The sequence below is a fragment of the Leptidea sinapis genome, chromosome 31 (assembly GCF_905404315.1).
Source record: "Leptidea sinapis chromosome 31, ilLepSina1.1, whole genome shotgun sequence".
NCBI lineage: Eukaryota > Metazoa > Arthropoda > Insecta > Lepidoptera > Pieridae > Leptidea > Leptidea sinapis.
Genome location: NC_066295.1, coordinates 9,150,606 through 9,176,516, shown reverse-complemented (window position 1 = coordinate 9,176,516; position 25,911 = coordinate 9,150,606). Strand labels below are relative to the sequence as shown.

Here is a 25,911-nt window from a genome sequence, read left to right as displayed (position 1 = left end):
CTTATAACCTAGGTCAGGAATGAGGAAACAACACTGGGATACGGACTACTTTTATGAAATATAGCCATGACATGCCAAAAAAGAATCTTGACTGTAAGAACTAATCCATAATGCACATAACTTTAGCCTCTGTAACTTTTTACTGATGATAATTGTTATTTTGGCCGTAAAATGTAATGTCGCATGCTTTTAGGAGTATCGTAAGTTCGCCATCCCTGCCCTAGATATCAGCGAGTATCTTATACCTTCATGATCGTATATAAGAAGCGACCGCCGTCGTGCGTTCAGTCCTGATATGTTGGCATGCGGGCGATGAAGGATACGCACCGCTGGTTAAGCCCGAGATTCGCGACAGAGGGCAGCACAAGGCAGCCGCGTACGCCGCCCGGTACTGCGCGTTCATTATAACGTAGATTATAGGGTTCACGCAGGCACTTGCGTATAGGAGCAGGTAGCCGGCTATGTGAAACACTGTTGACAAAATACATCAGTTAAGTTTTCATGGATAAGCAGAGGAAAATCGGCAGCAAATCTATTTTTTTTGGGAAAAATCGGACAAACACGCCGCAGACATTTAGCAACAAGGTAAGAAACAAGGTTTTCTTCTACTTTTTATGGGAATGTTTGATAGATAACTTACATATAGCTATCTATATGTATATATCTGCCTGCCCGTATTGTGTGTAAAGCTTTTCTGAAGGTACCCATGTCGTATCTTCCCGGAAACACTGCACAAGGAAGCTCATTCCACAGCTTTGTTGTAAGTGGAAGAAAGTTCCTTCAAAACCGCACGGTGGAGGAACGCCGCACATCAAGAGGGTGGGGATGATATCCTAACATGTGGCGTGTCGTGCGAAGGTGGGATTCGGTGGCAGGAATCAGGTGAAACAGCTCTTCAGAACACTCCCCGTTATAAATGCGGTAAAAGACACGCGATCAAATGGTTCGAGCTGATACTGGGGTGCGCCAAACCAGAGATGAAAGGAATTCTTTATATTTGGCCGGACCTGCACTTTGTAGAGCGCTAGAATCATCGGTATATCTACATACTTGATCTTGTAATTGAAATCGGCGCCAGGAATGAGGTTTACAACCAGCTCTTGGAAAACTTAATTTGAAAGCATTTCTAGCATAGACTAACATACGCAGAATAGGGACGATATATAAACGTCTAAAATGTGTAAGTAACTTTGTAACGATACATGAACTATCGGAAATAGGAGCTGCCTTGAGAGTTAATTAATCCTTTCCTTACTGCAGACTAGATAACTAATCTCTTTGAATAAACTACCAGTGCGGTTGACATTATCGCTTACAATAATTAATTATCACTTTAGACAGCGTACGATAATAATTTAAGTCGCTTTTAGACAACCGCTGCCTGATATTAAAATAATTTGCAATAATTGGAGCTGTTAAAATTTGTAACTATAATTTCATAGTAACATTCTTGAAAATATATTCAAAAGCCGACATGCAGTCCACGCGCGAAAAGACACTTTACAAACTTAAAAAAATAACAATAGCACGAAAATATCACGACATATACCTCACGCTAGTGAAACTGCAAGCCGTACTGACGTAACAGGACGATCGTAAGGGGGTGAAAGATAACGGGAAGGGGCTTCACGTTCCAGCGACGTACAGAGATAATGTGGAAGGGAATTAATTATTATTAATTATTGCCTCGCTCTTGAGTACGGTGTAACACTAAAGTGGCGCTGGGTAGGTGATGTAGCGAGATTCATAGACAAAAGATGGACAGTAGAAAAGACAATTGGGGAAGGACTATCTGGCAAAAGAAAAAGAGGCTGCCCAAGAAACAGATAGGTTGATTGTATAATAAAAATAGTAGGAAAAGAATGGAGAGGAAAAGCACAGACGAGGGATACATGGAGTAAGCTGGAGGAGGCCTATACCCACAGTGGGGTTCCAATAACATAACTTTTATATTATACGCGTAGTCTTAAGATAATATTATTATGTATTTGAAGGTAGTTGGAATTAATTAAAGGCTTATTATTATTATAATTATTGCCTTGTATAAAATACCAAGTATTTGTTCTTGAGATTCTTACCAGGGTAGTGTACATGACTATCAGCAACCTTCGCTATGGTGATCGGCAGGTAGCACACGAGGAAGGAGAGGAAGATAGCGAGCACCATCTTGGTGATCCTCCATTCGTTTCGTCGTGCCTTCGTCTCCCGGGTGTCCTTGATGGTGGATCTCTTTGTGGTTCCGTTGTTCAGCGTGTTCTGATTTGCCTGCGACCGCTGGTGTTCCCGCATACGTTGCTCTGAGCTGTGAAGTGAACGAGATTTATTTACTAGAATTAGTTACAAGCAATCCCTTATTTCTAGTGCTATAATAATGAAAGTCACTATTAAGAGCAAAAAGTGACGATTTTTGTGAACGTATATACGGGATCTACACGAGGAAGAAATCCGACACGAGACTCCAAGAGAGAAATGGTTTAATAGACAACAAAAATAATTTTCAAGGCATCAATATTGAAAAATGAATTAATTTCCAAAAAATATTGGACTCTGACACTGTTTATCACTTTTTTTTATGAAAATAAGTCACCTTGAGACATAGGATGTTAAGTCTCATTTGCCCAGTAAATTCACTAGCTACGGCGCCATTCAGACCGAAATACAGTAATGCTTACACATTACTGCTTCACTGCAGAAGTAGGCGCCGTTGTGGTACCCATAATCTAGCCGGCATCCTGTGCAAAGGAGCCTCCCACTAGTAAATCACTATTATATCTTATATTCATTCAATTTATTGTTATATTTATTCAAGATGAAACGACCTTCTCGTGCGTTTATTTGGTCAACCTATCAACTTTGCTATCTTTATGAGACGTATATAAATAGTGCGCCGTTTTCATACTTTAATAGATTTTACGAGGTCCCGCTCGTAAAATCATACAGTTTCTATTAAGATGGTGGCACAGTCCAAGTCTGATATTTCAAAATTACCATATTGTATTAAATCGAGTTTTAACTCTATTGTGTTTATACATATATGTAATTATGCAACATATCTATGTATACAAATAAAATTTGAAAAACAAAACTTTATGAACGATGCGGGACTCGAACAATATTTTCTTATATGCAAGTATTGGGGTTGAGCAGGTTATCAACTGTAAAGTAGATCCTGTAGATGAAGCCACAACCTGAGAGTTGAACAAAGCAAACAGAATTTTGTAACGAGGCGGTACTCGAACGGTTAGCTCAGTTGGTTAGAGCACCGGCACGGAACGCCGGAGGTCGTTTGTTCGAGTCCCACATCGTTTATAAAGTTTTGTTTTTCAAATTTTATTTGTGTATTAATCCTATAAGTGAGAATATCACTTTAAAAACATAACATATTGTTTATATTTATGTATATGTATGTGTATAATATTTTATACAATTGACACTCTGATATTAGTTCCCAAAGAACGGTTTAATTAAGAACTTTGCTATTAAGAAATACTTAGATGTGTACAGCTGAAGTACTAAATATGTAGTAGACAAGAAAAATTACAATGTGTTAGGTAGGTATTAATATTATTTAATTGATTATAATATTAATTTTTAAATTACATATTCAAAAAAAAAAATAAGTCAAAATTATCAAAATGTACATAAATTCTCTAATAAAACTAAAAAGTTTCGAAATTTAAAAACGGCAGTACCACGCTTCTGTACAAACATGGTTTGACAACTGTGTCATACTGTGGGGTAACAGTGTATTAAATAACTTTTTATTTTACAGAAAAAATATATTTATGTACTTGCAAAATAAAATAAATAGTCAGCAAACTTCAGTTGCAAAACGTTAATATTCTAACAGTGCCGTGCTTCGGTATACAAACTTGAAATATATACTAGAAAACATCCAAATTTTTACACCAAAATAAGCGCTTTAAGTTTTAATTCCAAGATCATGGCTGACTTAGAATACTGTTTGCAGGAGCGTGCATATTATATAGGCAATTAGGCAGTGCCTACGTCGTTATAAACCTAAATATAGGACTGGTGTTAAAGTTGTTTAATTTGGTTCCATTATTTTATATCAAAACATCTATTTAACACCAACTCAAAAAATTTTTCCTTACGCTAGATACCAAATGCCTATCGTAAGATATCTTTGCATATTCCAAAGCTCAACTACGACTTAGATCGAAGTTAAATCCACAGAAAAGAAGCGAGAAAACCAATGCACGCCGCTGATTGTATGATAAGTGATAACATAACCATGTTAAGGTGCTAATTACGTACGTGGCTGACTGTTGACGTCTTGTAAATCAAAATCGGTTACAGTAACAATATTGCTTACCTTTTCTATCTTGATGTATCTCCGTTAGAGAAGTTCTTTCTCGCACACTCTGTCTATCTAAATGCTAGTATCTCTCAAACACCAGGACAAATACTGGTATACGTACGCCACTGCACAGAATGTTTGCTCTCCATAACTCTAGATTTAATGATGTAGATATGTTTTCGTGTTCCTCTAAAACTTACAAACTCAGAATAAAACAAATCCTGGCAACAACAGAGTAAGTTAGAAATCACGTAATTTCATCTAAATTGTAACAATGTCTACAACTGCATTATGTTAGATTTATTTATTAACTGGCTGTCTGCAACTAAGTGTAATTTAAGTGTAAATTTAAATATTAAGTGTACTTAGTGAAACTGTTTAAGGAGACATCCTTGTGTCCATATTTCTATTTTTACTTTATCTACTTTATGTTTAAGGATATATATATTTGTTTCCAAATAAATAAATAGTATATTTATCTATGTAATAGAAAATGTGTATCTGTCACATTCAGACTATCAAGGACAAAATATAATTACGTCATTCCACAGATTTGCCGAAAACGGAGATCATCAAAACTTTCCGTTGATCGATTATAGAAATGCCAGGAGCAGGATGTTAATTAAAATATTATTCTCGAATCTCGGCTCGACAATTTAGGACTGCGATTGAATTTAGAAATTGGCTCTAACTCATTCAAACCACATAATACTAAAGTTCAATTAATGATGAAGAACTACTGACTACTTGTCTGCCACATTCCTTTGTTGTGCGTAATAAGTGATAACTTCTTATGGAAGGGTAAGCCGCTTCGTAACGTAACGCGTTACGGCGCCAGTCTGTTGGCTTCCCTTTCTCTCACGCATAAGGCAGCATTACGCAGGCTCCAGCTAGATGAAATAATTATACTAATAATGTACATACACTTAATCACCAGTGGGAGGCTCCTTTGCACAGGATGCCGGCTAGATATGGGTACCACAACGGCCCCCTTTTTCTGCCGTGAAGCAGTTATGTGTCAGCATTACTGTGTTTCAGTCTGAAGGGAGCCGTAGCTAGTGAAATTACTGGGCAAATGAGACTTAACATCTTATGTCTCAAGGTGACGAGCGCAGTTGTAGTGCCATTCAGAGTTTTTGGAGGTTTTTCAAGAATCCTGAGCGGCACTGCATTGTAATGGACAGGGCGTATCAATTACCATCAGCTGAACGTCCTGCTCGTCTGAGCCCTTATTTTCATAAAAAAAATGTACATAATATATTCAAGAATTGTAACTAAGATTTAAATATATTTTATGATAAATAAAAGATTTTATTTTGAAGTAAAAACTTCTTTAGCGGCGTTGAGCACTTTTCTTGGGAGTGGTATAAAATGTTAAACTCGCGTCAGGATACGTGACCTGATCGAAAATTCGTAAGACAATTGTTGAAAATTATGGATAAAAGTTGATTTTTCTGAGAGATAAACGTTTAAATGTAAATAATTATAATATATTTTAAGTGTTTAATTTTTTATGTTATATAAATTGTCATTTTTGTGTACGATAGCGCAATAATGTATATTGTATTCAGTCACATTAATGCTTGTACTTTTATACTGATAAATAAAGCAGTTCATGCAAAATTATTCCCTAACCATTCCAAAATATTCAAAAATGCACAACGTTAATGTTCAAGTTTTCACTTCTGCAGGCACTGCCGGAGTGCAACCCGCATTTTTAATTAATAAATAACCTTTCCTTACATTATCATATATAATAAACATTAAATATAAGTAATAACCTAGGCTTTTCTAAAGTCAAACAATTTCATTATTAAATAGTTCAACTTAGATTTAGTTTAAGTTACAACTTCTGTCAGGCGTTCCGCGATGGACGTTTTTTTTATTGCTCTCAGAACAAGAATCGTAGGCAGTGCCAACCTCGTTATGAACCTAAATAAACTAACAGATTTCATATACGAAGCAAGCAGCGTTTTATACAACTTATGTTGTACTGTCGGAGTAAAGCGCTATTATTACTTTTAGTTGGATCTACAGTGCCTTGCTAGAAAACCAATTCACGCCCCGCGTCTCCGTGGATCTAATTATCAATTATTACGTCAGTTGGTGCTGGGGCTGCTGCTTCGACTGCCGAAGACAGCAAGGTCACAAATATGTTGGTCTCAGTGAGTCATACATCTTTGTGCCGTTTGGTGTCGAGACACTTGGCCTGTGGGGCCCAGAGGCGCGGAGAATGTTCAAAATACTATCTCCGCGCCTCAACAAGGCTACTGGAAGCCCAAGCGCTGGCAACTATTTCGCTTCCACGTAATGATAGTTTTAACTTTATGTAGTCTTAGTATTGTAAATAAAGTTATAAGATTTGTTTTGTTTAAATAATAAATTGCTTACTTATTATCAATTAGTATACTAATTAGTTAATATACTACGAATATTTTACTAAAAAAATATTCTAGAAATACCTGTGGACAACCCAGAAAATTCGTGCGTAACATATCAGAATGAGGAAGGCTGGGACAATGAAGGCTATCACGAAGAGTGCTGTCTTCGCGGAGTTGCCGTTATCATCTGGTACTATTGAGCACGTACCCAGTTCAGCATCGTAGTCGAACTTACCTGGAATACAATAGAAATATTTGAATATAAGAATATAATACTTTTTATTACCTATAGGTTCACAATAATCAATCTTAATTCCTTAGATTAAGGATTGGTCTCCGCTGCGCTCCAAGTAGATACCGCGTAGTCGCAAGAGAGTCCAAGTGGGCGAACTCGAGCCAGTGTTGAACAATGTGTGACGTTGACGTGCCACATGTTCTGTTAAACTTTGTAAAACAAATACTACAAAAAATAAGAAAGACAGTGGGATCACATATCATCAGTAAGCATTTTATTAATTTCAATGTTAAAAACACGAAGCGTATGTTACAAAAATTTAAAGATGCCATTGAGTGTCAATATGGCATACAAGCATCTAATAGTTGCCGTAATAAAAAAATCTTTAATTCTTAGGTAGTGCGGTATCTAGTTGGCGCGTAGCGGAGACCAATCCTTAATCTTAGCTTAATTCATAATTTTTCAAAGATAAAATTGATGTTTTTTTTCATTCAACAATAGTGGAGGGCAATGATCTTTATTATATAGTTTAGAACTGAAATTTTCCACTGTTGTTAAAAAAAAGCTTAAACATTGATTGAACCATTTAATTTAATTTAATTTATTTATTTGTAACGTGTTCAAATGTTATTCGTTTTAGTTTTCTTTTTCATAAAAAGAGATGCAATGTTCCCGTATTATTTTTAAATTTAATTATGGATTATAAAATTTCAATCTGATAGGAACACGCGTATATTTAGTAAATAGTAGAGGTCAGTGCCTATACTATTTACCACTGGACTGGCGGCTGTCAAAGTGCTTTTGTGCCTGTTTGATATTCGCCATTTTGGCGCTGTTAGCCATGTAGCGAGAGTCTGCGGTACTAAAACTAGTGATGACAACCTCAGCTAAACAAACATCGATAGGAAAACTATTTACAAAAAACATGTGTACTTTATTACGTTGATTCCTGAAGTATAAATAACACGGAAAACGAACGTAATTAATTCAAAATGCAATAATACATCCAGAGTACTATACGCATATCTCGCAGCCATTTGTATTATACGTCTAAATTAGTTCTCTGGACGCTTCAAATAGGCGGAAAAGAATTGCTGTCAAACATAATATGGAACAGCCTATCCAGTGGTATTTATACAGGTCAGATTCGAAACGTTTTGCGTAGAGATGTCGCTTCATTGTATTATTTAGTAGTATACGGTATTTATTAAGGTGAGTATTGTGAAAAGTTGTTTGAGTAGATTCGAGATAGTATCGTACCCAAGAAAATATAAACGCAAGTAGATATAGTTAATTCAATAGTTAAGTGCAGTATCGTCTCCTTTGGTTTGTAACGAGTGAAGGCAGTGCGTTAAGCCTGAAATTTATGTCCTTTTACTGAACAATCGCTTATTTATTATTCAGGTCTTGAAAAGCGAATGTATACTTTTATTTTTACTTAGAGTAAATATTTCTTAAAGAATTGTCAAACTAGCGTTCTGGTCATCTGCTGGTAATTGGTATATACAAAGACAGAATCCGCTTTTTTTAAGAAACGCGTGTAGTGTCGTAGCCTGGAAGCACTGCTGGTGAAGCGACAAAAACTTTTTAAATTTAATACAATCAATAAATATATAATACAAACAACAACAAAATAAATGATAATGTATTATGTATATATATAGCGATTAAAGTTGTATGTTGTTAGTAAGCTGCTTGTGGCGGTGACGTGGGGCGGGTCGTTCCTTTTCCTAAAATAGGGTCGACGGAGGCGATGGCTGGTCCACGCGTTACTTGTGGTGGCTAGATAGTCCTGTTACCGGGAAGTCAGCTTCATGTTTTTTTTATTTATTTTATTTTATTATTAATAAGTTATTATATTTTTTTATATAATAGCTAATGAAAGATTCGCATAATGTCTTTATTTATTTTATGGTGTGTGTGGATTGATGAATCTACTGTACTCAATAACTCTCATGTTTTTACTTATTCGTTTACATTTTTTTTTACTTTCTAGTGTAAGGCATTTAGTGTTTGACGTTTGAGTGTTTTTGTTGCATCACTTTGCATGTATTGTGATTCAAATGATTTGAAATTGAATTGAAAGTAAGAACTTGCAACACCTAATCTCTTTTTGAAAAGAGCAACCTTAGAGTTTCTTACTACTTCTTCTCTAAGGAAATATGCCTTCCGAATGAGAAACTTTTTGTTGCTCTCATGCCATGGTTCCATGTGCTATATTCATCTCCCAAGATAAAATATTTTCCTTTCGGACAGGATTTCTTCGAATTCTTCCCTTACTCCTTTGAACACCTTTTTCGTACGAACACTACGTGGCCGGCCAGATTTTTTTCTGTCTCAGAGGAGGTCTCATTGTACCTATTAATAGGGCGGTACATTACAAACATTTTACCCATACCAGGATAAGGAGAGTTTTAAAAATTGCATTTGGCTCCATTCCTACTTTGTCTAATTTAATCACAGTGATTCGGTTCTCTTTATCACCCCACTCCATTTTAATATCGCATAATATTGCACCATGTATTGGCGCCAAAATGAGAAAACTCAATGAACAATCATATAGAACTGACAGATTCCAAATTCAAATGTAATATTTTTAAATGTAACAGTATTTATGGCCAGACTGAGCAATAAAGTTATAATTGATCTATAATAATTGTATAATCTGTACCTAATATAGTGTTTTGTGATGGGATACTGTTTTAATTTTCACTGACTGCTTTACAAAATGTTATTAGGCTTGATGCTAGCATATTATTTTTGCTACTTTATAGCTTCGCGGTCGATGTCGCGGGCATCAGCTACTACGGGATAACTTCGATAATTATATGACACTTAAGTTGGAGATTGTAGGTTTGATAATCATATCCGTTTAATAGGTGCTAGGCCTGATATCTGTCTGCAAAGTTCTCGGGATCATGATACGACTCGCAGATTAGAGGACTTTACTACATACATAAATCATTTTAATCGTTCTGCTTGTATGCTTAAGTTGGACTCAAGTATAATCTTTCGTAATCTACTGGAATATGACTTTGCTAAGAAAATGGCTACCTTCCTTTTTATTATCGCATATATAAATATGATCAATATTATTATATTGATTAGTTAATATGTGTGTGTGTGTGTGTTATTGCAGAAAATCTCCTACAATGGCATAAAAGACAACCTGCTTCGTTGATTTCCATCCTATCTTTCTAACCGTACCCAGAAAATTGTCATTAGTGGTTATGAGTCTCGTCCTATTAATGTAACATACGGTGTTCCTCAAGGATCCATTTTAGGACCTTTACTATTAGTTCTATTTATTAATGATATTCACACGTCATGTTATCTAATTTTTTAAATTCTTACTTAATGCAGAGGACTTAAAGATATATAAAACCATATCAAATCATCCTGTTACTATTCTCTTGCAACAGGACTTAAATCGACACGAAAAAACTGCAGCTGCACTGCAACGCCTGTCAAAAATGTCAATTAAAATTTTGACAAAATATCGGTATTCCACTAAGGAGGCATCTTGCAGTCAATTATTTTGAAGGAACGCTGCGATGCAGAAATAGCTATTCCACTAATAAAACTGCAAAATACTCATATTCTGTTAAATTATTTTGACATTTGAACTGTAATTACAGCAGTTTTCTTACAATTATTTTACGCACAAAATTAAAAGCTCAGACAGCCATTAGAAATTTTCACTTTAAAAATAAACACTATTTATTGTAGGTAAAATTATGAATTATGTATTTCTCTTATCATTGGCGGGGTCTATACATAACATTACGGTCTTAACTAAATTTGATCATACTAGTATAGCAAATGTTACTCATATTTAATACGTAAGTATCCATCCTTATTCTGTGGTAATATCAAGAAGTATTTGTCCCTAGTATGAGGTAATATTATTAATCTGTAGTGTGTTACCTTAGAAAACACTTAAACAATTTTATTTAACTTTTTAATTGTTTAATTGTTCAACCACGCCTGAAGGTAAGCTAGTAAATCTAATTTAAAAAAGGGTGGCCTTCTAATTGAAATATATCACCGACTTAGCACGACCGGACCAACTTACGGTCGCATTTTTCATTCTGATATGTTTGGTACTGGTACAAGTAAAATTAAACTTTAAGTTTTTTTTAATTAAAATAAGGGACGAGACGAGCAGGACGTTCAGCTGATGGTAATTGATACGCTACAGTGCCGCTGAGGATTCTTGAAAAACCCAAAATATCTGAGAATCTGTGAATTTCACTAGCTACGGCGAACACCTTAAGACCGAAACACAGTAAAGTTTACACGTTACTGCTTCACGGCAGAAATAGGCGCGCATCTGGTACACATAATCTAGCCGGCATCCTGTGCAAAGGAGCTTCCCACTGGTAAAACAATATAAACCTAATATAATGGAAAACCTGTATTAATTTCTGACAAAGCATCTATATAACAATACGTAAAGCGAAAACTTTGTACGCCTTTTTTCAAAAATTGCACGTGACATTTTAACACAGTTAATGTTTGTAAGGAGTAGAAGTGCATAAAGCTTTTTTTTTACATAAAATGCAAGATTTGCAACATTAAATTAATCAAAATAAATATTACACACACTACTGCTTGAAACACAAAACATTCACATAGGTAATACATTATGTATGTATTTGACAAATAAACAATTAAAAAGTTCAAACTTAATAATAAAATAAATTATGGTCGAATTTTGAGCTTCGAGCGGCAACTAGTACTATTCAATATTTTACAATGTTATATAAATTATGTTTGATAAGATTGAAGATTTTTTTTTACTTTAAATGCGTCAAACTCAGTCAATCAATCGACAGATTCTACTGACTAGGCTAAACTAGACTACTAATAGAACTAGGCTACACTCTCAGCTTTAATCATAGACTTACATACTAAGAGACAATGCAAGAGAGACGAACATCTGTAATAGAGATAACTACACCAAGACAGAAAAGGTAAGCGGATCTATTGTTACTGTAACCGGTTTTTATTGACAAGTCGTAAAAAGTCAGCCATCCATGTCATTTGCTCATAAGTATTTTGAATGTTAGACGCACATATTGACAAATCAAAATTGGTCTCGCATTTTCGGGATGACAGGTCACCTATACGCTACTATATCGTTAGTATATAGTTTTAATATTGATAATTATTGAACAGTTATCAGATGAAAAGCTGTCTTTTAGTCACTGGAAAGAGTGAGAAAAGTGGCCGATTCTTTCCCAGCAAGACGACTTTTGTCCCTCGTACCAAGGATTAAAAGCGAACTTTTGATCCAGGTGGGAAAAAATCGTATACACACCACGTGAGATAAGTAGGACATTGCCACCCGCGATTGTCAAAATTCCGCGGGTGAGAATGACCTACTTTTCCCCCTAGAAGAATTACTAAGAGTGTTCTAAAGAACTATTTGACTTTATTCCTGTTTCCGAATTCCACCTTCGCTCGACACGCCACAAACTCGGATATCTATCATCTTCATAATCTGGATGTATAGTGTTCCTCTACAGTGCGGAATCTTCTTCCACAAACAACAAACTATGGAATGAGCTTCCTTACGCGATGACTCCAGTGCGATACGACATGGGTACCATCACGTACATCTTCTTAGAAGACCGGCAACGCTCTTGTGGGTAGTCTGGTGTTGTAGGCGAATATGAGCGGCGGTGCTCACTTAACATCAGGTGACACGTATGCTGGTTTGTCCTCCGTTTCATTTCAAATACGCATATCCATAATATACTATGACTTTATAGTAATGATAAACTTAAAAACTACTCAACATATTTGAAAAACTCTTTCAAAGCTATATAGCGACTAAACTGGCTATATTTTATAAAGATTCTTAGGAAAATTGCAAAAATAAGTACCCATACATCGTATCAATGAGACGCGTCCAAATGAACACGGACGCTAATCACAGGTTAGAGAAGCGTGACTTTGTGCCAATTGGTAGAAAACCACGTGCCAATTTTGTGGCAATTGGTAGAAAATCACGTGCCAAAGTCTTAATTTACAATAAGACTGTCAATTTAAATACCACGATGATAAAGACAGAAGTTACTGTAATCCATAAAACTTATTTCGTAACAGTAAAAATCTGAATGAGCAAAACTTATACAGGGCGGTAAAAACCACACCTATTTGATATATTAGATGATATTAGGTGAGTCAATAGAATTATAATATTAAATGGCTTCGCTCTCTTCAATACTGATTGCCTATGTATGGCCTATTGCCATTTGTCCTCACACTCGCAGCGGTATTGCAAAATTCAGCACTAAACTAATAGATAAAACCTTTGGATCAATCAAAGAGAAGAAGAAACAAAAGTTCTTATTAATTTTTCTTGAAAACTGTACTATTATAATCGCAGATAAAGCCACCATATTAGATTCCGCGTTATGTCTCAAATCATTCTATCACTCATTACTATTAAGACAACACCTTACCCCAAATGCCAATGAGTGTGGGTATCTGCATTCCGTAGGAGAACATCCATGAAAACACGATCATGAAGGCTATGTTGCATCTGCGATAGACGCGGGAGTACCAGCTATGATGGGCGATCATAATGTATCTGAAATGAAAATAGACTGATGAAAATAATCCGACTAGTATCTATTTCGCATCGTACTAAAATTAAATGAAATAAAATCTTTAAAAATAAGCTTGGCACGTCTTTCAGGAGATTACGAAAAAAAGAAAGAATGGTCCAAGGAATCCCTGCGGTACACATATTTTAACTAGAGAAGTCGAAGATATTTTCCTACTAGTACAATCACCTCTTGTTGATTTGCACTCAAATTATGTCCCTTTTTAGCAAAAAAATTAAACTTTTATAACATTTAACTATATGTCATTATTACATGTAAGTACATGTAGACATGTACTTATTCAAACGAAACTGATTATAACTACATTTACAATACTATGATTACATTAAATTAAAACTATCATTACAGGCTAGTTGCAAGAATATTGGCAGCATTTCCGCTTTAGATAGGTAGACTGATCCATTGACCGAAATAGTTGCCAGCGTTTGGGATTATAGTAGCCAAATTTAGGAGCATATAGTGCTATGTATTTTCTCCAACAACACCAATAGAACAGGGTCGATAATTTTTGAAACCAAAAAATTGTAAGATGAAACCAATTGGAAAAGGATATTACAAAAATGAAAGGAAAAATAAATTTCGGGCGATCTGAGGTCAGGAAGTTTAAGGCCCCTTCCTTCAACTGGGTCAAAGGGTAAAAAGCGGTTTATCTCGATTTCCGGCAAAACTACAAGTCATATGGATAAAAGTTAAATAGCAAAGTTGTAGGTAATAAAAAATCTACAATCATTGTAATTTCACTTTTTTCACATGACCTCAAAGGTGGAAAAATAAATATTTCATATAAAAAAACAATGTGTGTGAGACATAAAAAGCCTTCTTCAAAAAAACTTTTCACTGAATATTTTGTTTTCTGTAATAGATAAAAATAAATAACCAAAACCTTGATGATTTGAATTTTTCATAAATTTTGAGTTTATGTGAAAAAAGTGTAAAAACAAAAGTTGTAGATCTTTTTCTTATCTACAACTTTGATACTTAACTTTTTTCCATAGGACTTGTAGTTTTGCCGGAAATCCAGATAAACCGTTTTTAACCATTAAATCCCCCATTCCTTCCACTTACCGACCTCAGATCGCCCGTAATTTATTTTTCCTTTCACTTTTGTTGAATTCTCTTCCTTTTCCAATAGGTTTCATCCGATTTTATTTTTTTATTCACTTTTTATCATTTTCTAAGGGTTCAGAACACCAGAGAACATACGGCACACACTGAGACCGACATATTTGCGATATTAAATAAATCGCTAATATTATTATTCTAAATATTAGATTGTTTAAATTCTTATGTTCTTAATACGCGTTCACAGATAAAAACGTAATAGCGACAAAACAAACACATTAAGTAGATATATTTGCTCAGGTGTTCGTTGTCATAACTTGTAATAAAGTTTTTGTAGAAAAAATTACAGAAGGCTACACAGAGCAGTGTGATATAAAAATTGCAAACTTTATAGATAAAGTGATGAACTTAAATTTTTATGAGTAAACTTAAACAAGTTTTCATGCATAGCATATTTACCAAGTTTTATAAACTTTAGTGACTATGACTTCGTCGTAAAAATTTACTAGTAAATAGTCATAGAAATTTAAGCTCTTTATCTTTAATATTATTATAAAAAGGAAAGATTTCATAGTATGTTTGTTTGTATATTTGCATTGATTCGGCTCTGAAAGTGCTGTACCGATTTGAATACTTCTTTCACTGTAGGGAAGCTACACAATCCGCGGATGACATAGACTATATTACCATTTCCAAAAAATTGGGGATCCTTACTAAAACTCCAATAAACCCAAGGTGTAAAAAAATAACGTAAAATATTCTTTACATCCCGTTCGCTGCAAAAAGCTGATGATAGAATACATCAATATTTACAAAAAGTGCTGCATATGTGTTAATTAATTGTTCTTTTATTTTAAAAATTTAATTGAAATGTCTCTACTACGTGTTCAGTACTGTACATATGCGGACGAAGTTGCGGGGTATCAGTTAGTTGTAGATATTATAGTTTTATTTTTTACACGCTTTTTATTAGCTTCGCCTGTATGTTTGTTTATAACCGACTCATTTAGGCGCGATTTTGACCCACTTTAAACGATTTGTCATGTTTTTAAAGTTTATTGTTTGTTTAATGTTAAATGTTTATTTTATTTGTGTATTAATATTAGAAATGAGGGTTATCACTTTAAAAACATAACAAATTGTTTAGATTTATAAGAGCGACATCTCAAGTCAATTTCCTAATTTGCAAATATTGGGATTGAGCAAGTTATCAACTGTAAAGTAGATCCTGTAGATGAAGCCACAACCTGAGAGTTGAACAAAGCATACATGATTTTATAACGATAGGACACTCGAACGGCTAGCTCAGTTGGCTAGAACATCGGCACGGAACGCCGGAGGTCGTGGGTTCGAGTCCCGCATCGTTCATAAAATTTTGTTGTTTTTCAAATTTTATTCGTGTATTAACCACTTTAAACGGCCAGATTTCGTTCAAACATCGTAAATTTATTGAGGACCGATGAAAATACATTAATTTGATAAAAATATTCCAGCTATTCTCAAGTTAAACAATTTCAATATTAAATAGTTCAACTTATGTATGTTTAAGTTAAACAATTTGTTATGTGTTAAAGTGATAACCCTCACTTCTGGGATTAATACTCAAATAAAATTTGAAAACAAAATTTTATGAACGATGCGGGACTCGCTCACTTTTTATTTTCAAATTTAATCTGTATAATTGATCCCAGAAGTGAGGGTTATCACTTTAAAACATAACAAATTGTTTAGATTTGCAAGAGCAATATCTCACGTCAATTTCCTAATATGCAAATATTGGGGTTGAACAGGTTATCAACTATAAAGAAGATCCTGTAGATGTGGCCACAACCTGAGAGTTGAACAAAGCATACAAGATATTATCAACCATACGTTACTCGAACGGTTGGCTCAGTTGGAAAGAGCGCTTGCACAGAACGCAAGAGTTCGCGGGTTCGATCATACAATTTTATTTGTGTAAGTTTAAGTTATCATATCTATTTGGCGTCCCGAGACGCACATGTTATTAATTTCAAAAGTCCCAACGCCGGTAAAATAGTAATATAAATAATGCCCAGACAGGGCTAAATTAGACAGATATTCAACCCATAGTTTGGCAGCAAGAATATGAAAAAGTCCTTGTGATTATCAATATGAAATCCGCTAACCATCAAGACAAAATTGGATTCTAAATCATACTATGAAACAGGTGTGAAAATATTATTTAGAAACTGCGATGAGACTTAATACGAGTAGTAATATATCTGGCAGGTGTTCCCGGCATAAAGATTGGTTTCGGATTATCCTGATCTAAGAATACTGAGAATAATGTTATATCAGTAATAAATAATACTAGTTAAAGTTACTGACTTCTTTCCTGTATTAATTTATTCGTCTCGACAAAATTAGAAAAACGAATTTTTATTAACTCTTTATTTTCTTAACTCTTAACTTAACTAAATACTACTTACTTACTTAACTTAATAGAAAATATTTCTTACTTTTTAGTTTGGTTTATCTACAAAAGCGTGATTTTTTGATGTTTTTAAACTATTTTTTGCATTGTTAAATTTCCTTATGCTTAAACTTTATGTATATTAATTAATATGATAATGTAAGGAAAGGTTATTTACTATTTACAAAATATATTTTATTCTTAGTTACAATTCTTGAATATTTTCATAGAATTTTGTGTTTGTACATTATTAGTTTTATTATTAAATCATATAAAAGTAACAATTGGTTAGAGAGAGCCTGCCTACCGCTGCCGTATGCGTGAGCGAAAGGGAAGCCAGATAGCCTGGCGCCGTAACGCGTTACGTTACGAAGCGGTTTCTCCTCTGATGTGAAGTTATCACTTCAATAAATTGTAATGATATGATGAGTATTATCGTAGAAAAATCCCAATATGATATATTCATTAGCTACATCCATGCTTTAAATCCTCTATTAAAGATTCTACAACAGTTAGCTTATTGCCAACATTAATCCAATGTCCTAATAACCATTAAATCATCCAAACGAGTGTTGCAATGAAATTCAGTAGAACATTATATCATCCGTTTTCATAATAACACTCGATTGGATGATATTATGGTTACTAGGACTGGCTTTTTTAATGTTAGCAGTAAGCTGTGTCGGAATCTTTTAAAGAGGATTCATATTATGGCTGTAGGTAAAATCTTGTTTGTAACTGTTGATAATTAGGTATTAAACCACGAATGTGGGTGATCACGTGAATACCACCCCTTATTGCACAACAGTTACATACGAGTAAATAAGTATTATCATTTATTCGGTGCGGTGTGAAGCGCTCGACTAGATTTTGCATAATAGTATGTAAATGTGATTAATAATACACGAGTGTCGGTATTTGTTTTGGAATCGACACTGTGTTTCGGGAAACATGAGATACCCTTAGCCGATTAGGTGACGATCGTCAAACTATAGTCGTTCTGAGGATTGGAAGCAAGGAACAGAAAAAAGAAGATTGGGGCGCTCTCGAGTTTTGTGTTTCAAAATAGGATTATGTAAAACGAATTTTGACAGGTGTATATCTCTTGAAACCAAAGACGAACAATATACTGGCGTAAAGACAAACAAAACATGCGATACAGTAGAATATCTATATCGGAGATACAGAAAAATAGATGTGATAGTAACTTTTTTAACGACGTTGAGCACTTTTATTTGGATGGCTATAAAATGTTCAACTCGCGTCAGGATACGTGACTTGATCGAAATTTCGTAAGATAGTCGTTGAAATTATGAATGAAAGTTGATTTTACTGAGAGATAAACTTTTTATTGTAAAATAACTGTAATAGTTCCAAAGTGTTAAATTTTTTATGTTACATAAATTGTCATTTTCGTGTACGATAGCGCAATAAATGAATATTGTATTTAACCACATATATGCTAGTACTTTTATACTGATAAATACAGCAATTTGTGTGAAATTATTCTAGCCATCCCAAAATATTCAAAAATGCACCACGTTAATGTTCAAGTTTGCACGTCTGCCGGCACTCCCGGAGTGCAACCGGCATTTTTTTATTCCTTGTGTTATTTTACGTTTGTAGAATGAACAAAATTGTAATAAAGAAGGTATTAAATACAACCAATGAAAATATTATTGTACCGCACTGTAGTTAGTTAAATAACGTTTATATCTAAATATCATTTAAATTATTTTTATACAATTAGAAAGAAATAATTTATTTTTTTACAACTTATACATGTTGAAATTTAATTAATTCTCGTCCATTGGATAACCTTATGGTTCAGTAAACATATGAGTTACAAGAGGCTTTTAAATGGAAGTATGATACAAATGGTCTATTGACCTGCTAAAATCAGGGTGTCGAATTCGTGTGACGGTGTGCGCGCGCATCGTAACGATTCGCTCTGGTATTTTTTCCCTGACGCGCCAAAAGAAGTACAATTTCAAAAAATAAGATAGATTAACATTTCCCAATAATAAAGGGTTGTATTACATACCTGTTCAAAGTAATAAGGGCTATGCTCAGTAATGAGACTCCAACGTTTCCATAGCGTAGGAAAGGCACCAGCTTACAGAGCACTCCACCATGGGACCATGTCCTAGTCCAGAAACCAGATATAGCGAACGGAAGCACCATAGCACAGAACAGGAAATCAGCAATGCAGAGGCTGAAAAATAAACAGCAAAATTAATAAGAAAAATCAGATGTTTTATATTTAATAACCGACTTCAAAAAAGGAGATTCTCAACGTCGGTATTTTTTTTATGTTTGTTACCTCAGAGCTTTCGACTGGGTGAACCGATTTTGTTGAGCCGGTGTCAGCCAAGGTAGGTTTGTAACTACATATTACATAGTTATAGGTGAGATGTGCTTGTGTCGCACGCGCGATGTGAGAAGCCGAGAGCGGGGCCGCGGGGGGAGGACACAGATTCCAAAAATAACAATAATCGTAGTAACATTACTAGAATTGTAAATCATGTACCAGGTAACTCAGAGATTGTGTATTTGAACGAAGCTAACAATGCTTGGCTAAATATTGCAAACATTCAAAATTTTCCAGACGATTTAAAGTGTCAAAAAGCATGGGACGCACTTCTTTGTAAGTCAGCCTTTGATGATCTTTTGATCTCATCTACTGACATAACAGAGCGTGCACGTCTTTTGGCCGTGACACAAAATGAGTCGGGCTTTTGGTTACAAGCCTTGCCGTCTGCGCCGATTGGAACGCTACTTGACAATATGACATTGTCAATATGCGTATCACTCCGGCTAGGTATAAAACTGAATGAACCACATCAATGTAGATGTGGCGTTCAGGTAGATGCTCTTGGACGCCACGGGTTATCCTGCCTAAAATCGGCAGGCCGTATCAGTCGTCACGCCAGCATTAACGAAGTCATCCGCAGTTGCCGCTCTTAATATACCAGCTGTTTTAGAGCCAAATGATATTACCCGCCGCGATGGCAAGCGTCCTGATGGAATGACGCTGGTGGCTTGGGCACGGGGGCGCTGGTGTGGGACGCTACTTGCGTCGACACTCTGGCTCCTTCTCATGTCCAAGTTACATCAGTTGGTGCTGGGGCTGCTGCTTCGACTGCCGAAGACAGCAAGCGTCGCAAATATGTTGGTCTCAGTGAGTCATACATCTTTGTGCCGTTTGGTGTCGAGACACTTGGCCCGTGGGGCCCAGAGGCGCGGAGAATGTTCAAAATACTATCTTCGCGCCTCAATAAGGCTACTGGAAACCCAAGCGCTGGCAGCTATTTCGGTCAACGGATCAGCCTTGCTATCCAACGCGGTAATGCTGCCAGTATTCTTGGTACGCTTCCACGTAATGATAGTTTTAATTTTATGTAGTCGTAGTATTGTAAATATAGTTATAAGATTTGTAAATATTAAAAAATATTCATAACAATAATCGTTACGATAATAATTACATTGTATAAAAATACGCAATTATTTTTAAACTGTTTAGTGCAAATTATATCTATTGTTTTGGAACAGTGTTTTTGAAGTCGGTTGTTTTTTTGTTAATATATTTTAATATTTGCATTAAAATATATGTCCATATATATACGTCGTCCAAAAAAAGACTAATTCGACTTATTTTATTTTCGTTGTGTTTGTTTCTGGTATAAACATTATAATGATCATAGTTTCTAATATATATTATATTAACAATAATATAGTGACATGTATGTTTACTTCTTTAAAATTATTCTTAAGGACCAATTTTATAAATAGTAATAATAATAATAATAATCTTTATTTGCGAAAACTGCCACCAATTTTTTACAAATACCTGTATAGCCGAGTGGATAGCGATCCTACCTACTAAGCTAGAGGGTAAGGGTAAGCTACCGGGATTCATTTGGGTGCAATCATTTATATGATGAATATGGATGTTAGTTTCCGAGTCATGGATGTTTAAATGTATTTATGTATGTTTATAAGAATGTATGTATGTTTAAGTAAGTGTTAAACATATCATTGTCTTGTAACCCATAACACAGGCTATATATGCTTAACTTGGGGGAAGATAATTTGTGTAAAAAGTGTGTCAATAGAAATGAACAATTAACATTATATGGATAAAAGAAAAATACAAAAAAAAGGTTAAAAAACAATAAAAAAGAGATATTAATTCTATAAAAACATAGAAGGAATATTTTAACAACTTACAATGATAACAAACTAGGCAGCAGCGAGTAAATTCCTAACACTGATATTACGAGTATGAAGTTTCTAGATTTTTTCCGTGCTAGCTATCGTGGTAGTAATGTGTGAATTGTGAACAAAATAATTATAATATTAAAATATATATCGTCTACTTTAACCAACAAAACTCAAAATTTAATAAAGAAATATTAGTAGAGTAGAGTAATATAATATAATATACATAAAAGATATCCATTAAGATACCTACCCTCACTAGAATCAAAGTACTTAATTTAGTTTTTGCTCTTGCAATAATAGCTTTTGGGAAAGTTGTTTTTAAAAGATTCCTTTGTGTGTAAATTTCGAAAAGACGGTGGCAAATAGCGCGAATTGCCTTCTTCTACAGAAGAAAGATGTCCCATAATAATATACCGCGGAGCATTATACTATGAAAATAAAGTCGCGCCGTATCTATGTCGGTAAATTGTAAAATCTTTGTAATTATGCATCGAACATAATTTGAAAATATGTTAATTGGCAATTACGTTACTTACTTTTGTACTATTTTGCAGATTTTCTATCTCTTTTACCTTGTATTGGGTTGAAACCAAACCACGTACATCTTCCGTAAGTCCCGGCAACGCTCCTGTGATTCCTCTGGTGTTGCAAGAGATTGTGGGCGGCAGTGATCACTTAATACCAGGTACGCTCGTTTGTCCTTCTTTTCCATAAAAAGGGTTTATAGCACGCGATTAAGCAACGCCTAAACTACGTTTGCATTTTTTTTATTTATGGCCCTTGGCGTACCTTTTACTTATTGCTATAGTAAACATTAGATCGCAACCATAAATGAGGATTAATTTGTTACATATAAACAAACACGGCGCTATCATTTATTAAGAAGGTATACATACGGTAAGCACAATACAGTTTCTATATAACATCCTTAAATGAATTACCGATGGACTTTTCCTCTCTATTGAAGATTATACGGCAGAACCCGCAATGCCTACTTGAATTTCCTACGTAATTTACTGTGCACATAAGTGGTAGCAATGAAAAGCCCATAACTGTAAAGAATACAGAGGCTTTTAAGGGTAATTGGACGTGGTATTTCCTAAGTGAATCTGACCAAATTTTTCTTATATAACAGGAGGAAAACCGATTAAGTTACCAATCGTCCAAAGAAATAAATTTATGGAAGTTTTTTTTTATGAAAGTAAGGGACGAGACGAGCAGGACGTTCAGCTAATGGTAATTGATACGCCCTACCCATTACAATGCAGTGCCGCTTAGGATTCTTGGAAAACCAAAAATTCTGAGCGACACTTCAATTGCGCTCGACACCTTGAGACATAAGATGTTAAGTCTCATTTGCCCAGTAATTTCACTAGCTACGGCGGCCTTCAGTGATGTTTACACATTACTGCTTCACGGCAGAAATAGGCGCCGTTGTGGTACATATAATCTAGCCGGCATCCTGTGCAAAGGAGCCTCCCACTGATAAAAGAATTGGAAAGAACTGGTAATAGAATAATGACGACGTCGAATAGTTTGAGTTATCTTTTTTTAAGTTCTTCTCCTTAAATGGGAAAGGCAAAGGCAGTGCATTGCAGCCATTGGGTGGAGTTAAACTGGGATGAACCAAACCAGAGATGAGTTAGGATGATGATGGAATACGACGTAGTGTAAAGCCGGACCTTAGAGGTCACTTGAATCACTGTATTGGAATAACTTAAAAATTTATCAGCAGCCTACAAAACAGAAGTTTAATATTATAATTTTATACTTAAACACGCTAAAAAACGCTAGCTACCAGGTTTGATTATGTCAAAATAGTTTACCTGTGATAGCTAAGTGTAAATTTTCACGCAACTCCGACACAAAAACCCTGTAATGATGTTAAATGAGGTTAACTGGTTAATACCAGTTAACGACACACGGTACTGTCATATACACAATAAACCGTCTACACCGCGCCCTTCTAAACCGTTAATTACATCTCATCACGTCTGACCCATTTCCGAGGGAATCAAACCTTCCCTCACATTCTCCACATTGTTAGTACGTGACGGCTTTTAAAGGGTCATGAATATTGTAGGTCATTTTGGAAAAATAGGTTAAATATCTGGGGTATTTCAGATAGACATGTCAATTATTTAGACTCAGTTACTTGAGTATAACGCGCTTGAATGAAAAGTCTAAACATGTAGTACAGGATCCGAATAGAAAGCGACCGCCACTCATCTGTTTAAGAGATGAAAAATATTTTTATATCAATGTGAATATGCCGAAAATGTATCATGAGTGGATTGTCTGAAAAAATTATGTCTTGAAAAAATTCGTTATAACTATTTTTAATCACTCATTCATTTACGAGCCAAATCACATACCAATAAAAAGTATCATGCCTATAGAATATGCAATCGTTAAGTTGAGTATCCCATCACAACTATTGGGTTGGCAGATACAGCCTAGCGAAATTCTCTAAGAAAAAAGCGATTCACGCGATTTTATCAAACGTGCAGTCATTGACGAATTGACAGATGACGGCTATAAGCTTGTAAAAAAGGAGACAGCCTAAATCCACTACGTTCTAAGCAAGTTGTTCTCTTTCAAACTTAGCCGGATTATACTTTGTGGCCAATCGCAATACTGTAATTACTACTATTTCAAACTTATGTCAAATAACTGCACGCTTCATGCTAAACTAAATTTAAATTTTTACTTAGGCTGTCCGGCCTCGTATTACGTAGTATTTACATCCTCTTTGGGCGGATATAAAAACAGTCAAGTCAATATTAGTAATCTGTTTAATAAATAAACTGAAAAATAAAATGTCTGCGAAAAATCTGTTTTAAATTGTGGTTGAATATTCATTTATAAATTGACAAATTTTTCAGACAACCTACTCTCGACATTTTATTTAATTTGATAAAAAACAGACAGATGAAGGTCGCTTCCCATCCGGATCTTAGACTATTGCTTAAAAATGATATTTCTCATAATATAATCTGCTGAGAGCTGGTCTTTTGATATATAATTTTTAACTACAATAATTTAAAAATTACAAGCGACCGTTACCAGGTATCTCTTATTCTGGTAATATGGATTCAAGCTGATTCAAATGTATACCCATAAGAATTATTATTTCATTAACTCACACGGGCTGAATTGACAAGATTATTGTTCACAGAGCCACACTTTGGGATCAATACATGCTTTGCATTGGCCTAGTTGACATAGACGATGTCTAAAATTTGACAAGAAGTAAGCAGTGGGAGGCTCTTTTGCACAGGATGCCGGCTATGGGTACCACTACGGCGCCTATTTCTGCCGTGAAGCAGAAGTTAATGTGTAAGCATTACTGTGTTTCGGTGTAAAGGGCGCCGTAGCTAGTGAAATTACTGGGCAAATGAGACTTAGCATCTTATGTCTCAATTTGACGAGCGCAATTGTAGTGGCGCTCAGAAATTTTGGGTTTTTCAAGAATCCTGAGCGGCACTGCATTGTAATGGGGAGGGTGCATCAATTACCATCAGATGAAGGTCTTGCTCGTCTCGTAGGGTTTCATAAAAAAGGCTGCCAGCTAAAAAAAAGTAGAACAGTTACAGTGAGTCTTACGTTCAAAAACCACTTGCGAGGGTTTTGGTTTCTTATTATTTTTACCAAAGATACCTACGGTGGCTGAATTTTGCACTGACTGTATGTACTAACCTTATAATAAAAGCAGCCGCGACATTCCTTACTTTCGGGCACTTGAGAAGAGCTACAACGGTGAGTAGATTTCCGAACAATCCTATCATCATAATGAAGCCGGTCACAACTGCAGCAAATGTTAGGAGACCGGGAGAAAATCTGAAACATTCCACCAATTTTTAGTACAAATAAATCGGTCGAAGATGGGTGAAGTTTTAAAAATAATATGTACACATAGTTTTTAATCAAATTAATATTTAAATAACTCTCCTAATTATTATATACCTTATGACATTAAAAAAATTCGTCCGTAGTACCATTTCAAGACTAATTCGGACTATATTACTTCTAGCTGAATGGCAAAATAACCCTGAGTTATTATTTATTTGTGTAGAGAATACAGATAGAAGTTTCCCTATTTTATATATTGTTCATTCATATTGAAACATTTTTCAAATTCAACGAGGTTTTGTAACCTTACCAATGTTTAATATAATCTTATATTTTTATCTGCTCTACAAATTCAAATTCAAATATTTTTATTCAAAATAGGATGTGACATCACTTATTGAAAGTCAAAAACTACCACCCATTCCAAAACGAATGCCTCAGACTTGAGAAGAACGGGCGCAACAAACTAAGCGGGCTTTTTTTGTTCATAGAAAAAATTATTTTACAATTAAACTTATTATTTGATAGCCTGAGGGCGGTCGCTCCAATCCTAATCTGTGGTATCATTAAGAAAGTCATTTATGTTATAGTAACCTTCACGACACAAACGTTTTTTAACAATTAGTTTGAATTTCGTATTACTTTTGTTCTGAACATTTTCTGGGTTCTTGTTCTAAAAGCATAAACATCGCCCCACAATAGACTTACTAACTCGACTCACCCGAGTATTAGGCATTATAAGTTTACACAGAATTGATTGCCTG

At 34.9% G+C, this 25,911-nt stretch overlaps 1 protein-coding gene across 3 annotated transcripts in view; it reads right to left on the bottom strand.

Moving 5' to 3' along the window:
- LOC126974107 (G-protein coupled receptor moody) overlaps nt 1-25,911 on the bottom strand; it is a 99,414-nt gene that overhangs the window by 4,050 nt on the left and 69,453 nt on the right. For 2 of the 3 annotated variants that reach the window (XM_050821524.1, XM_050821523.1), the window contains 6 exons: nt 24,995-25,135; nt 19,116-19,286; nt 13,411-13,538; nt 6,784-6,937; nt 2,079-2,302; nt 328-471 (listed from right to left, as the gene is read on the bottom strand). In XM_050821524.1, coding sequence (XP_050677481.1) covers nt 328-471; nt 2,079-2,302; nt 6,784-6,937; nt 13,411-13,538; nt 19,116-19,286; nt 24,995-25,135 — 962 coding nt within the window. Of the gene's footprint in view, nt 1-245; nt 472-2,078; nt 2,303-6,783; nt 6,938-13,410; nt 13,539-19,115; nt 19,287-24,994; nt 25,136-25,911 lie in introns of all 3 variants that reach the window. The other variant, XM_050821525.1, reaches the window with a different exon arrangement.